Source organism: Gekko japonicus, unplaced genomic scaffold, assembly GCF_001447785.1.
Source record: "Gekko japonicus isolate JY-2015 unplaced genomic scaffold, Gekko_japonicus_V1.1 scaffold4, whole genome shotgun sequence".
NCBI lineage: Eukaryota > Metazoa > Chordata > Lepidosauria > Squamata > Gekkonidae > Gekko > Gekko japonicus.
The window spans coordinates 226662-242586 of NW_015165234.1; the positions used below are offsets into that span (position 1 = coordinate 226662).

The 15925-nt window shown below is 43.7% G+C and overlaps 1 protein-coding gene across 2 annotated transcripts in view; it reads right to left on the reverse strand.

Annotated features, from left to right (window-relative positions):
- The window catches only part of LOC107109238 (cystathionine beta-synthase-like), a 66812-nt gene that overhangs the window by 26756 nt on the left and 24131 nt on the right, over window positions 1-15925 (reverse strand). For both annotated transcript variants that reach the window (XM_015409813.1, XM_015409812.1), the window contains exons 2-7: window positions 6459-6664; window positions 6184-6290; window positions 5475-5609; window positions 3016-3095; window positions 2600-2734; window positions 772-841 (exon numbers count right to left, since the gene is read on the reverse strand). In XM_015409813.1, the coding sequence (XP_015265299.1) occupies window positions 772-841; window positions 2600-2734; window positions 3016-3095; window positions 5475-5609; window positions 6184-6290; window positions 6459-6658 (727 nt within the window). In that variant the 5' untranslated portion in view covers window positions 6659-6664. The remainder of the gene's footprint in view (window positions 1-771; window positions 842-2599; window positions 2735-3015; window positions 3096-5474; window positions 5610-6183; window positions 6291-6458; window positions 6665-15925) is intronic.

Below are 15925 nucleotides of genomic sequence, written 5' to 3' on the forward strand. Positions count from 1 at the left end.
AGCATGAAAATGCATTGTAAGTCATCCCCCCCCCCAAAAAGAGTGGTATAGAGCCAAAAAAATTATAAGTACAAAGAGTATTGGATATTCTTTATTTAACAGCATAGGCAATTTAAACTAGCATTCCAGATACAGGTTACTAGGCTTGCCAAGTCCCCCCGGGGGGGCGGGGAAACCCCTGCCCCAGAGGCCCGTTTCCCGCCGCCGGTGGTTTGGGCCCCAGGGGGAACCCCACCCCCAAAGCACGCGACGTGCACATCACCCGGAAGTGACGTGACCACGCCAGGCACGCTGGGGGCGGGGCCACGGTCATCCGAGGGAAAACTCTATGTTTTCCCTCGGATGGTCGTGGCCCCGCCCCCAGCGTGCCCGTCGTGGTCGCGTCACTTCCGGGTGATGTGGTTGCGGCGTGCGCGCTTTGCACGCGCACACCCCCTCCCGAAGCGGCACTGGAGTCCCCCGCTCCAGCACTGCTTCAGACTTGGCAACCCTACAGGTTACACAGCCTCTCACCCGAATCTAGTATAAGGATTACCTATATACATCATATTTAGAAGAAAGAGGTTTCAATAATGGAAAAAACATAATGAGAGCTCCCTCTACTGCTCCAAGGTAGCAAACACAATAAAACAATATGCTTTATGACTCAGTACTTGACTTCCAGGGATGTTTGTCCTTCATGCCCTAATTTATAAACTTCATCTAACAGACAAGCTTCCTCTCTGTTTTCTGGAATTCTAGACAGAAACACCACATGCAGACTGAACACACCTTCACACTGCTGCAGGATCTCTTCAGCTGTAGTGTCATAATGTGCCAAGGGATTACTGGCATTGCGGTACTATATTAAAACATAAAGAGAAATGCAGAGGATCACAAAGGACAGTCCAGCAAGCTACAAACAGGGCAATGTTGAGACATACAGACCTCTGTATGCAGTCCTTTATCATCTATCCAGGAAAACACCCTTTGCCAAGATACCGTTATCAGCCAGAGACTATCTTTATTAATAAACCAGTCTCTGCATTATAGGTGTCATTATTATTCTTTACTGCTCGATCTGGCTAGTGGTTCATCTAGTCCAGCTCTTGATGACTGGACTTACCAGCTCTTGATGGAGCACCACTGACACCGGCACAATCCCTCAAGAGCTTGGGAGCGATCTTGGATCCCTCCTTAAATATGGAGGACCAGGTCACACAGACTGCCAAGCTGGCATTTTTTCATCTACGTCAAGCTCGGCAACTGGCCCCTTTCATGTCACGCCCTGATCTAGCAATGGTAATCCATGCAATGGTCACCTCCAGATTAGACTATTGTAACTCACTATACGCTGGCCTACCCTTGAGGTTAACCTGGAAGCTCCAACTGGTCCAGAATGTGGCAGCGTGAGTCCTGACGGGAACGTCCCGGATGGCACATATACATCTGGTGCTGCACCTGCTACACTGGCTCCCAGTGGAATACCAAGTCAAGTTCAAGGTTTTGGTATTGACCTATAAGGCCTTGAGTGGCCAGGGACTGACATACCTACAGGACTGTCTCCTTCGTTATGTCCCCGGGGGGAGCGTTGCGCTCCTTAGACGGCAATCTGCTGGTGGTCCCCAGCCCCAACCTGGTGGAACTCTCTGCCAAGTACCACCAGGGCCCTGCGGGATCTGATGCACGTCTGCAGGGCCTGCAAGGCAGAGATGTTCTGCCAGGCTTTTGGTTGAGGACAGCAACGGTTCCATCTTGGCTGGCACCCTTCTCTGTTCTTTGCTATTTACATCTACCTCACCCTCTTCTCCTGTCTGTGAAGTAGCCAGCAGAAGAAGAGAAGAGGAGATTGGATTTGTACCTCACCCTTCACTACCCGAAGGAGTCTCAGAGCGTCTTACAATCTCCTTTCCCTTCCCCTCCCCACAACAGACACCCTGTGAGGTAGGTGGGGCTGAGAGAGCTCTCTCGAGAACTGCCCTTGAAAGAACAGCTCTGAAAGAACTTATGACTGTCCCAAGGTCACACCAGCAGCTGCATGTGGAGGAGTGGGGAATCAAATCCGGTTCTCCCAGATTAGAGTCTACACTCCTAACCATTACACCAAACTGGCTCTCACACCAAACTGGCAGTTGGAACTGAGACTGTTTAACTATTCGCCATCTGTCTGTTCGAAATGTTTTATTAATGTTTTAACTGATTTTATCTTGTTTTGTTTTATGACTTTTGTACACTGCCTAGAGCCCTCCTGTGGCAGGGGTTGGGCAATTCATAAATATAATAAATAATAATATTAATCCAGCATCATGTCTCACACAATGGCCAAACAGTTGCCCTGGTGGGCCAGCAAACAAGGCCTCTGCTGATGTTGCCTTCTAGCAGGAGTAAACAGATGTTTACTGCCTCTGACTATGGAGGTAATCCTTCAGTCACCAACCATGAATTGCACCCTGCCCTCCCAGCTGAGATGTGATCAAGTTTCCAGCCTTCTGTCTTCTTTTTTTGTCTCATTTATTTAGTATACTTTGTGGTTCCATCAGGAAAACTAATTAGCTGCAGCTTCACCCAGCCTCTTTTGGGATCAGGACATCTATCATCTTCTTTTTGGTTGGTACTATACCTGATCCAATATGTGAGCATCGGGGATTTCATTTTTCAGTCTCCATGCCACCCCAACATGTGACTCTGGAGAGTCAAATCTGGCAGTAGTTGGAGTCCTCACAATTTCAGCCCCAAGAGCTCTCAACACATCAACCTGATTTGAAAACAAAAAGAAATATGGAAGTGTATCACATGGCCTGCATGAACGGAACCTTAGCAAAAGGACTCATTCATTTATCTTTCCTGTGTTTCAGATGATCTAGGTCAGCTGTTTTGCTCACAGCACATCCTTAACTCCATGTGGTGTTGTCTTGCCTTATTTAAAGTTTTATACTCTATTTTATATACAGTAAAACAAAATTAGGAGCTCGCAGGGGATCAGTAAACAAATGTACAACCAAATGTAGAGTATCTGAAACTACAAGCAACTCTGACCTTCTCCATGCTCATTTTCTCTGGCATCACAATGATGCAACGGTAGCCCTTCACTGCAGCTGCCAGAGCCAATCCAATCCCTAGAATAATAATTAAAAAAATCATCAGTGAAATAAACCAATCATATACTGTATTTTTCACATTTATACCCTGACATTTTGACCCAGAAACATATCAACAGCAGTGTTCCCTCTAAGCTGAGTTAGTGTGAGCTAGCTCACAGTTTTTTAGCCTCCGGCTCACACATTTTTATCTTCGCTCAGGAAGGATGGCTTCAGAGCAAACTAATTTATGCAGCAGCCAAATTGTTTGCTCACAACGTTAAAGCCAGTAGTTCACAAAGCAGAATATTTGCTCACAAGACTCCACAGCTTAGAGGGAACATTGATCAACAGGTGTAGGCATGCTCTTTCATAGAGTTAGGGCTTCTAACTTGGATCAATTAGAGGCGGGGCAACAACAGATCAACCTGCCCATCTGATCACAGCCCATATAATAGAAAATACAGAATTTTTGCACAGTAAACAGTAAACTTCAACTGTCATTGGAACTGACTGACCCCTATACTGAAAAAAGAACCTCAGAAACAGCAGCTAAGTGGACTTTCATTCCTTCCACAACAAGATTAAGATGAGACCAAGTGTTGGAAGCTGTAAAATAGAACTTGAGATAACAATAGGAGTTCACTTGGTCTTGGCTGACTTTTCTATGCAGGGCTGTAGGGGGGTGGCTGCTTGGGAGGTATGGTATCTGCAGTGGTATCCGCAGTGCCCCCAGCCTCGTGGGGAGGACGGGTGCTTCATGGAGAGGGCGGGAGGAAGCATTTCTCCTTCGTCTACAGCACTGAAAGGGTTAAACCGAGTGAGCTGCTTCCTAGAGATGCCGAGCAAGTTGGGGAAGAGGAAATGGTCTTGAGGTAGGAGGGGGAGGCTTTGCTATTTGAATTGCCAAAGAGAAAAGGGCGGAAAGCCTTGCAGTTGGATCCAGGAAGGTTTACTCACAAGTAAGCCACTGGGAGGGGGGAATCAGCGTTTCATTTCGGGAAGACAGAAATGCGGCTATCAAGTGTTTTTGACGGGGAGCTGGTATTAAATAGTTTTAAAATGTAATAGCTTGAGCTTCTTGTGGCGCAACCGGGAAGTGGACTCTGATTCCAAGTCGCAGGAGTTGCACAGGAGAGGGTAACTGTAGGGGAGGCAGGGGAGGCTTTCCCATTTCTGAAGCCCCCGACTGCTTCCTATTGGATGGTTCAGTTCATCCTTTTATCAGTGGGGTAAAGACTTCACATTCCTGGGATCCCAGATCACCGCAGACTGTGACAGCAGCCATGAAATTAAAAAACGCCTGCTCCTTGAGAAGAAAGCGATGGTGAACCTAAACAGCATGATAAAAAGTAGAGACATCACCCTGCCAACAAAAGTCCGCATGGTTAAAGCAATGGTATTCCCAGTAGTCATGTATGGCTGTGAGAGTTGGACTATAAGGAAGGCCGAGTGCCGAAGAATATATTATTTTGAACTATGGTGCTGGAGAAGACTCTTGAGAGTCCCTTGGACTGCAAGAAGATCAAATCAGTCAATCCCAAAAGAAATCAACCCTGACTGTTCCCTGGAAGGCCAGATAATGAAAATGAAGCTCAAATACTTTGGCCACCAAATGTGAAGGGAGCACTCACTGGACCCTGATGCTGGGAAAGATTGAAGGTCAAAGAAGACGGGGACGGCAAAGGATGAGATGGTGAGACAGTGTCATAGATGCAACAAACATGAAATTGAGCAAACGTCAGAGGACGACGGAAGACAGGAAGGCCTGGAGTGATCTGGTCCATGGGGTCGCGAAGAGTCGGACTCGACTGTGCGACTGAACGACGACAACAAAGTCTCCAGGGTTCAGCATTCCCACACCATTTATTAATTTTACTTTAATTTAATTGGTGCCCTCCTGGTGCCCCAGCACACTCACAAAAAATTCCTGGCCACGGGGCTATTTCTATGTGTACTCACTTTCTGAAAGACCAAGATCTTTGATTTACTGTAGTTAATAACCAGCTGATTGTCCTGACAGTATTTCACCATACCGTAAAGTGAACGTTTAAACACTATCTTGTGCAGGATAGTAACACAGCAGCATCTACATACAATAAAATCGGCAGGATTTGTCTCTACTAGCCATATTCAATTTGTTAAGCATGAGAGATGCTAAATCAAAACCGTTTTCTCCTTTGGATTAGACATCCCATTCCGTCTATTCCAGCCTTAACCAGTTGTAACATTTCATGATCCCCTTCACACAAGGCTGTTTTGAAGGCATAATCCAATAACAGAAAGGGATTTACTAAAGTATGAGGGGGGTGGGGGTTAAAGAACTGCCAAATAAATTACTAGATCATGGCTGATTTCGGTATTCCAGTTTCCCTGATTCCATTCATATGAAGAAAGCTCTCACTGAAATACCCATACCTGTGTTTCCTGAGGTTGGCTCAATGATCGTGTCTCCAGGTTTCAAAATCCCATCTCTTTCAGCATCTTCCACCATCCTTAGGCTGATCCGGTCTTTCACACTGCCTCCAGCATTAAAAAACTCACATTTTGCTACTGTAATACAAAAGCAACCATAAGAAGATTTTTTTTCTTAATTTGCAAGACACATTAGCTTTCAATTAAGAAGTCAGCACACATCGCTTACATCTACCATATTCAAATACAAGTCACCTAAGGAGAGAGAGAAAGAGGCTGTTCTTGTGAAAAAACTAAAAGTCTGGCTCAGCCAATACAGGGTGTCCCTTTTAACCTGTACATTCTATGGTCAAAAGCTAGAGGAGAGCTGGTAATTTACTTCTCTCTTATACATACACATCTCTTCTCAAGAAGCTCATTTTTTACTAAGATGGAGGAGGAGGAGGAGGAGGAGGAGGAGGAGACTGGCTTTATACCCCGCCCTTCACTCGGAGTCTTAGAGCATCTTACACACTCCTTTCCCTTCCCCTCCCCACAACAGACACCCTATGAGATAGGTGGGGCTGAGAGAGCTCTTTCGAGAACTGCTCTTTCAAGAACTTTAGTTGAACTTATACGTCTTGATCCTATAATTTTGGGATCTCCCAACAATACCACAAGCTATTATGCAGATTTCGGCAGTTGCGTCTCCAGCTAATCAGAAAATACTTACAAAGTTCGCATTTAAGTCCAAAGAGCTTTCCAATCTTGTTGATTCGCACCAAGGGAGTGTCGCCAATTTTCTTCAAGATGTCTGGCATAATATTAGGAGTCTTTGATCTAAACCAGAACAGCAGGCATAAGCAATAACAGGACTGGTAAAAAAAATCCTGAGCCCCTCACAGCCACCCACCAAAATCCTAACATGGTGTGCCAAAATCAAACTGAACAAGCACACTGGACAACAGACTTTTTCTTTGTGTCCGGTTCTACTGAATGATCACTTACATGGTAACATGATGATGTGGTGATTCAGAAGAATTTCCAAGCTCCCAGGTACATTTGCTTGGCATGTCAGGTCTGATCCACTTCCTCTCCTTCTCAGTAGTATTACAAGGCTCCTTCTCCAGGCCTCCATTGGAAATGCAATTTTTTGGGAAATGAGAGGATATTGTGTCCATTTCAGCTTCTGCAGGGAACAGTGGCATTGTGACCTCAAGGAAGAAAACAGACTGATGTTATTATGACTCACTGTTTACCAAAAGCAATCATTATGGCCAAATGCAAAGGGGAATCAAACATTAACAATTTAAGATTTTTTTTTAAGATACCCTTTTGAAAAAGGTTACAAATATATAATTTGGCCCTTGCAACTAGTCAACCCTTTAAAGACAATGCAGGAATTTTGTATTTGGTGGGATAATTTTACTTACTTGGTAAGTAATTAATAACAAATTAATAACAATATGTGAATTCATAGGTAAGGTGATGGGGAGGGGGGTGACAGGTACTTACTGTGGGGAGGGGGGCAGTCTTTGACACCATGTGATGATGTCCCTTCTGGAGCGACCCAGACATGCTGGCATCACACCAGAATGATGCTCTAGCACTTGCCCTCAAAAAACTCTATGGAGTTCTGGCACAATGCTGGTGCTTCCAGGTTGTGCCAGAAGTAACATCATTGTGCAGCACTGAAGATCGCCAACCACTCATTTTGCCAGACTGCTTCTGCCTACTGACCAGATGAGCATCAGCAGGCATCAGCAATAAGTACAAGGAATTTGCCTGCCATTAGTGGACATCTGGGAAGCCTATGCATAGACTTAAGCCAGATACTTGTAATTTCTCAGGTGTGTTACATAAACTCTCCTAACTGTTGTCTAGTTCATTTCAGAAGTAATTCATACTTTGCCCTTCTAGGAAGTAGAATAAGAAAACAACACCACACAGGGTAGAAATAGCAAGTGGCTAGTATACCACAGGTGTAGTAAAAGTCTGCTGCATTAGAAGAGTGCTGCTGTTTTCAACAGCTGCCAGTTAGATACCTCTAGGAAACCCTTCCATTACTGGGACTTTTCTTCTCTGTTAAAGACAATTTTATGCACTGCAATCTCTTATGATTTTGACTAGTCATTCAATTCTATGAACACTGGCTATTTCATAGTTTTGGAGCCCAGCTAACACATCCTTTAACACGGTAGAGATTAGACACTAGTTGCAACACTTTGCATTTCATGCATCACTGTTCATTTATTTATAGCCCACCTTTCTCACTGAGACTCAAGGAGGGTCACATAATATAAAGAACAGACTCATATAGCATAAGACCGCCAATAAACCATGTAACAGTACTAGATTACAAAGCAGGTTGTTTCACAGGCTGGGAATCACAACAGAGAATGTGCATGTATGGGCAGCTGCCAATCTTAACCATTTGCATGAAGGCTTTGCTGAGATGAATGAAGAGATGACAGAAGAGCATAGCATGAGCACATTGTTAAAGGCTGCACTACTCTGTATTAATTTACTGCCCAACTGTTCATCTTGCACTGCCTTCAGGTTTGGTGTGTGAGTAAACTAATCAAAATAGTTTCCTAAGTGTGAACAGAATACTTATATGATGGCTGTATTGATAAATTTCTGCAAATCAAATACTGTCAGCAACTCCCTTTCCTTCCAGGACTGTTGGTCCTGTCACCATTCCAAGACTTAGAGGGAAGAGCCAGGTGAAGCAGATCTGTCTTAGTTGAGGTGCTGAGCACCCATCAACATATTTACTGGTGCCCACTTTCTTCTTCCCCAAAATAACTATTTCTTAAAGTAATGAGCTGGTTTTGGTTTTCTTCCTTGGGCAGCAGGAAATGCTTCAGAAAAGCTAAGGAAGCATCACCTTTGTGAATGTAGGAAGTATGCTATGACCTAGGGTTGCCAGACCCCCCGGTTTGGCGGGGGTCACCCGCTTTTTCGGGGGTTCAACCTACTGCTGGCCAGCTGCCTGGTGGGGGAAGCCCTGCCCCAAAAGCCCCTTGAGAGAGAGGAGGGAGAGGGGCGGCTGCGGGCCCCATGCCCAATCTCTGAGCGGCATCCCCGCTTGGAATTTGGGTGCACGGGGCCCTCCAGCTGTCTGCACTTAAAGGGTTCCCTTTAAGTGCAGGCAGCCAGAGGGCCCCACGCACCCGATCTCTGAGCAGGAACACCACTCAGAGATTGGGCGCAGGGCCTGCAGCCACCCCACTCCCTCCTCCTGCCGGTGGGAAAGGGCCCAATCTCCAAGCGGCATTCCCACTCAGAGATCGGGCGCATGGGGCCCTCCAGCTGCCTGCACTTAAAGGGAACCCTTTAAGTGCAGGCAGCCGGGGCAAAAGGGCCCCATGTGCCCAATCTCTGGGCAGCAATGTCACTCAGAGATCGGGTGTGCGGGGCCCTCCTGCTGTGGCTTGCAGCTGGTGGGTCCGTCCCCACAGGGGTGGGGCTTGGAGCTGGGACATCCCCAACGTGATGTCATCACATTGGGGATGCCCTGCCCCCTCCAGGAACACCCTCCAAAGTCCCCCACTGGGGACAAAGGTGGACCTGGTGATCCTAGTATGACCAACCCCTGACACTCCCCCACTGCCAGGCAGATTTTCCTGCCAAAAATATTTTCAGTTCGCCTCAGTGACTGAGCCTCCCTTCAGTAGCATGTATTTCTTCTCTGTTTTATAAGCTTTAATTGTCCCACACTGTCACAAATAACAGTTTAGACTTATGACCCAGCACAGGAACTAGAGGGAATATAGGAACTGTCTTGTTTTAAAATACACTAATGAAATGGCACGTTAGGCAAAATTAATGTTCAAAACAGAATAAAGATTTTCATAAACAGGCAGGGAATATATAAATATGAGGATTCAAGACATAGAGATTGCAGAGGTAAAGGTTTCGAATATATTGTATTGTTGTCATTTGTAGTTTCAAATTATTTTCAGTGAGAAGTTTTTGCTTATTATATATTTCAGATGTTACACAGAATCTTAAATACAGTTTCTTAGAGGACAGCTTTGTCTTAGTGCTTCTACGTTTCTTCCTTCAGAGATCTAGGGTTTCCCTTTAGATATTCTAGCTTTCCAGGAAAGCTTTCCTCTTCCAGTAGCAGTGTTGTAGCTTTCCTGAGAGTCTAAATCCTCCTTCATAGTAGTTTTTAATATAGACAGTGGAGTCCCTCTTCTTCTCTCTATAGAAGTACTTTTCCGACAATTCCCTCACAGAAATCACTGACACCCAAAGTCTCTTCCCTCAGAAGCCAAACCCTCTGGCTACTGATCCGGACCTTAGATTTCAGACAAAGACCAAAAGGCAAATGAATCTTTTCCCTCCAGATCAGCTGTTTTATTCCCTCTCTAAACTGATGCTGGCCAATCAGAGAACGACTAGAGCAGCCAATTCACATAAGCTCTTCTTTCCAGGGCAGATTAACTCATAACCTCCCTGACTCTCTGTCCCAAGCAGCATTTTAAAACCCAGAGGTCATTTCGGGGGGGAACGCGGGGGAACGCAGTTCCCCCGGGTGAGGTGCAGGGGGACAAGGCACATGATGAAGCCCCGTCCCCTGCTTCCGGCCGCCCCGCTTCCAGCCCTCATTCAGCCAGGAGGAGGCAGGAGAAGAGGGAGGGTAAGTTGCTTCCTCCCCGCCTCTCCCCACCCCTGCCTGCCTGGGGCCAGGGAGGGCCTTGGCGGGGCTTCCTCGCACTCCCGCCGGCCTTGCAGGTCCACCGCCGGGCCCCTGATGTCAGGGGGTGTGGCATATGCTAATGAGTTATGCTAATGAGTTCCCCTAGCTCTTTTTCTATTAAATGACCCCTGTTAAAACCTGCTTTTCTATGCAATCTTTCACACATGCATTTCGGTTTTGGAAACAGCTGTCTTTTTTCAATGAGTGTTTTCAAAGTACATTTCAGAAAGGACCTTTGACTTTCACGGTAAGGGCTCCAATACCCCCCCAAAAAAAGCCAACAGCTGTTTGCTTCCATACCCTAAGCCTCGAACAACTGCACCACATGCTGTCTATTCAGTTGCAAAATCAGAGGACTCTAACTATGAACCACAGCACATAAATCAACAGGAGCAGGTAAAATGAACCACAGAAGCTAGACTTTCAGGTTATCATTGTTATTATTTAATTATGCTGCCTTTAGCCACTGTAACAAACATATTTCAGAATGGGGGGGGCACTACTTGGCCAAAACTAAATACTTCTGGGGCACAATTGGACTATCGATCCATGTACCAGTCACTCCAGTTGCCACACTACACTTTCAGCTGCAGGTATCTCTGTCCTTTAGAAAGTGATTTAAGGGTTGCAATCGGTCTAGAATGGCTTCTGATCAGGTTCCATAATTTACAGCATGATTTTTGCAGTTTTAAAAACTTGTAGTTGACTTTCACTAATTTCCCTCCTTAACACCAACATCACCACCAGCCTGACGATTAACAGCCTGGCAGGAGCCTGGACTATAGTGTAGGCGACCATTCAAATGTTGAGAGAATGTCATCATCTTCCATTACAGTCATGAGATCTTTTTTTTTTTTAACTGCCCCCCAAAGGGGCAGGATTTTATTGCATTTTCCACATAACATACACAAACAATCGTAACATATACATACATATACATACTAACAAATACATGGAGGTTATTCTTAATTCTACCAATATTTATACTAATACCTATTCCGCCTTAATAACAATTTCTCATGAACTGTGTAAGCAACTTTTCTGTCTCTATCATCCTAACAGGTATATATTTCATTTAGTAAACTATTGGACTGTCTCTTGCAAGCTTGCCTACATATGTTTGTCATACCAGTTATAAAACCGTGACCAAGTATTCTCAAATGTCGAATCTGTTGCACCTTTTATCAATAAAGTCAATTTGTCCAATTCCGCAGCCTCCGAGATTTTGTTTACAAGTTCTCGTTTTGTTGGTATCTCCAGTAATTTCCAATATTTTGCATAGAGAATTCTTGCAGCCGTAGTTAAAAAAACAATCAAATAGAGATCATCTTTGTTAGAATTATCAGGTAGAAAATTCAACAAAAAAGCCTCTGGTGTAAATGGTACTACAGTCCCTAATACCTTTTGCAAGATTTCGTGTACCATTACCCAATATTTATTAGATCTTTCACAATGCTACCACATGTGGTAAAATGAGCCAACCTTATTTTCACATTTCCAACACTTATTAGAACATTTTGGGTCAATTTTAGCTAACCTTTCAGGTGCTACATACCATCTATAAAACATTTTGTATATATTTTCTTTATACGAAATAGCTTTCGTAATCCTAATATTTTTCTTCCATATTTGATCCCACTGCTCAAATTTAATAGCACGCCCAATATTCTGCCCCCATTTAATCATATTCCCTTTTACTATTTCATCCACCATTAAATCTTCAAGTAACAACACATAAAGTCTTCGTAAAAGCTTCTGGTCCATAGATGTCATAATCTTTTCAATCACTGTAAGGTTTTTATAAAATCCGATTCTCTTGTCTTTAATAAATCTGGATCTTAACTTAACGTAACTTAACATGGTGGGGAGGGCGGGATATAAACGTAATAAATAAATAAATAAATACAGACCAGTTCAGTCCCTGTACAAAGGACTGTTGACTAGTAGCTATCTCATACTTGAATGTTTATATATGTGGCAACTGTATTGCTTGCATCTGTGCAAAGTGTAAAGAGACTCTATACCACTTCATCTTGAAACACTTCCAGTTTCCCCCCTAAGCCTGCCTATCATGGAATGTCAGTGCCAGCAGGCACCTTGCCCACTCAGTGCATGGGAGAAAGGAAGACAGGTCAAGTGTGTTCAACACTTTTGCTGCTGACTTCATGCCAGCCCTGATCAATCAGATGACTGGAATACAAGACAGGATCCCTACTCTTCTTCCAGTTGGCAGACAGCCATATCTTAAGCCCATATAGCCACTACCTGTTGGAAGAAACATGAACAATACAACATTTTTTAACAAAACCAAATGTGATTATGTGATAAGGGCAAGAAATAAACGTATCACACTTCTCATGCATTTATGGGTTCATCACAGTGGATGTTTTTCACAAGTCAGTTACAGGAAGTCACACTACATGGAATAGTGTACATGCTGTCCCATGACATGTCACAGTCTGTGCTCTTTGTTTTCTTAGACAAAGCCATTTGCCTTTTGATTAAAGAGGCACAAGCTTATAAGAGGCACAAGCTTATACAGTTCTCATTCCTTGGAAGAGAAAAATCTTTCATGTTTTATTTATGCCAAGACATCCATTTGTCCGGTTACCTTTGATCTGTTCACACACTAAATTTAGCAGAAACTATATTTGGTTACCACCCCACCTCAGAACCTTTCACAATCTGATTTCAAAGTCCCTCCCCTTTGTCAGCAAAGTTCATAAGAGCCTTCAGTACAACTGTGAAAATTCAGCAACTAGTAATCATAAAGAACACCAGGGAACATGTATACAAGAAACACACAAATACATGTACTGAGAAGGGAAAGGGCAAAACAGGGATGGGCATGTGTGATGAACTGACCTCCAAAAGCAAGATGCTTAGTGCATCATATTCAGAGAGCTGGGAGATTAGGGGTTAATGCCTCACTGTAAAGCACAGTTTGACTAACAGGCTGCTGCCTGCGTGCATCCCCTTCTCTCTGGCTGGTCAGCACCCACTGAGGAGAGCTTTCTAAAGTCTAGTCAGTCTGGTCAGAGGGAGTCAGTCATCAATTTGGACTCTGGCTTGGCAATAGCCAGTAAGGAGGAGTGTGTGTGTGTCGGTCTGAGGGAAACAAACAAATCACCTGAAAAGTGAAGGGACAGAACTCCTAGTCCTTATTGTGTACCCCTGCATTTGAGGAAAAGTTCAGAAATTAGAACTTCATGTCTAACTGTCAGTCTTAGTTGAATTCCATTTATTCACACTCTCCAGAACTGGGGTTTAAGTTTAACAGAAGAGACTGAACTGTAGGTTGAAAACTGCCAATCTAGCTAAACAGAAAAGGATTATTGCTCCTAGAAAGATGAGGATATTTCTTACCCAGTTATTCAGAGGGTTCAACTCAGAAGGGACCCCTGGTTTGTATGAAAAGGGAAACGGTCTTAGATTCCTCAAGAGTATAAAAGGGAAAGTTATAATCCCACAAGGGAAGGATTTAAATACAGGAAGAAAGTACTAAATTCCAGGAAACTAAAACAGTTTTATAAAACTTTATTAAGACAAATTATTAAGATATCTCCAGGGCTCTAGTCGGGGGGGAGCTCTCAGGTACGGAGCTCCGGAAGAGAACCTCTAGGGGGCGGGGCGGTCACGTGGTGAAGCCCCGCCCCCTTCTTTACCCCGCCCTCTGCTTCGATCCTCATTCCGTTTGGGAATGAGGATGAAGCAGGAGGGTAAGTAGCCGGGCCTTCTGACACACTTCCGGTGATGTCAGGGGGTGTGGCCTTCTGTCACTTCCGGTGATGTCAGGGGGCGTGGCATATGCAAATAAGTTATGCTAATGAGTTATGCTAATGAGCTCCGGCAGCTCTTTTTCTACAACAAGACACCTGGATATCTCCAAGACAAACAAACCTCTCACAGTAAAGAACTGGGTCTCTAAGAATATAAGATTCAGCTATACACAGTTGCCTGTTCAAAATATTATAATTCGTATAAACAACCAAATTTACCTCAACTTCTTGTCCCCTGCCCTATTCCTAACAACTGTGGCTGTTCAATAAAATTAACCTTTCTGTTTGAACTTTACTTTGCGTCAAGTGCCATTTCAAAAAGGAATTTATAAGAGGGCTCCTGCAGAGTTACAAAAAAAACACTCTGGCCTGGGCAAAAGTCAAATAACTTCTCTATCACAGGGTGGGACATGCAGAAAGTTATAATTCTGTAATTTAAATAATTCAAATAAGAGGCTGCTCTGTCAGAGTGGTGAACAGTATTCTGGCAGGAAAATCTGCCTCACAGTAAAGAAGCAGGGGTCCATCACAGCATGAACCACAAAAATGTAGTTTGGTTTGTGGGTGAACCATGAACTGAACCAAGAACCCCACAAACCCAATTGGCTCACATATGAACTGAACCTGGTTCATGAGGTTTGGGCCCAAAACAACTGAACCACGGAAACCAACCAGAAGCAGCTTCTATTACCATCACCTTTAAATTTTAAATTACACATTTTATTCAAATTATTTTTAATAGTCTTAATTTAAGATTTGACCTTGTTCTCTTTAGGCAGATTTTTCATAACTTTGATATGATAGCCTACTAATTACTTCGAATTATTCCCAAATCCATAAGAAACAAAAAAAATCTTTCTTACCTAGTCTACTTAAATCATTTACCACTAAAGGGATTTTTTTAATTTTTTTTTTACTTATCACAGACTTATTCTCTATATTCAGTATCCCTTTAACAGAGGTTTTAGAGTAATTTTTCCAGCCAAGCATGTATCAAAAAATAATTTGAATAATTTGTAAAACTAACTTGAACAAAATGTGTAGCTAAACAAAATGTGAAGTTAAATCTTAAAAGATGGTTCTATCAAAAGTGCGTGTTCACCTGTGAAATGTTATAAATATTGTTGTTTTTTCTTTGCCTGGCTATGTTACTGTATAGAAAATATTCCTAGTCTATGTTTGTAAGTTTGTTTGTGTCTTTGGTCTATATGTTTGTGGTATATATGTTTATTACCTTTGAAAATCTAATAAATATATTATAAAAAGAAAGAAACAGCTGAGCCTGCTCCTTTCTTGGGCAGCCAGTCCCAGGCATAGAACCATTTAAACCCCTGCTTTCCCAGACATTTAAACCAAGCAGCTCAGCAGCTGGGAGCTCCCCACAGCTCAGCTGTTTTTCATGAAAAGCAGAACGCAGAGGTTTAAACTCCTGCTTCTGCTCTTCAGAAACTGCCATAAACTGCATCAAAATGTGTGAAAGTTTACGGCAATTCTTTAGTTCCTGAACATTGGTTTGGGAACCACAAACCGGCCAAAATTCATGATGAACTGTCTGATGCTGACAAGGTTTTGGGGAGTGTGAAGGCCACTACTTGTAACCTGAAGTCATGTCCTTCTTGGCCTGTGTTATGTAATGGGCCCATGGACCCAGCTTCGGTAAACAGGATCCTGGGAGGAACCTATCAGCCAGGAGTACCTCTGTAAATAACCTATCACGGGTAGTGGGTGTGGGGGGGGGGTCTGGTGTTGGGCACGGATTTAAGCAGGGCTTCGGTTCTGCTAGAGTTGTCTTTAGTTTGAGCTGAAATCACAATAAAGCATGAGCTGATCACAATCGCGCATCAAACCCAATATATTTTGGCCTGTTAAATCGGGGGGGCGGGGGAGCACTGGGCCCTTTGATCCAGAGGACTGTGAATGCCTCCCTGATGGAAGTGTAGTTTTTTTAATGAAGCCCTTGAAAAAAGGCCATTCTCAAGCTTTGA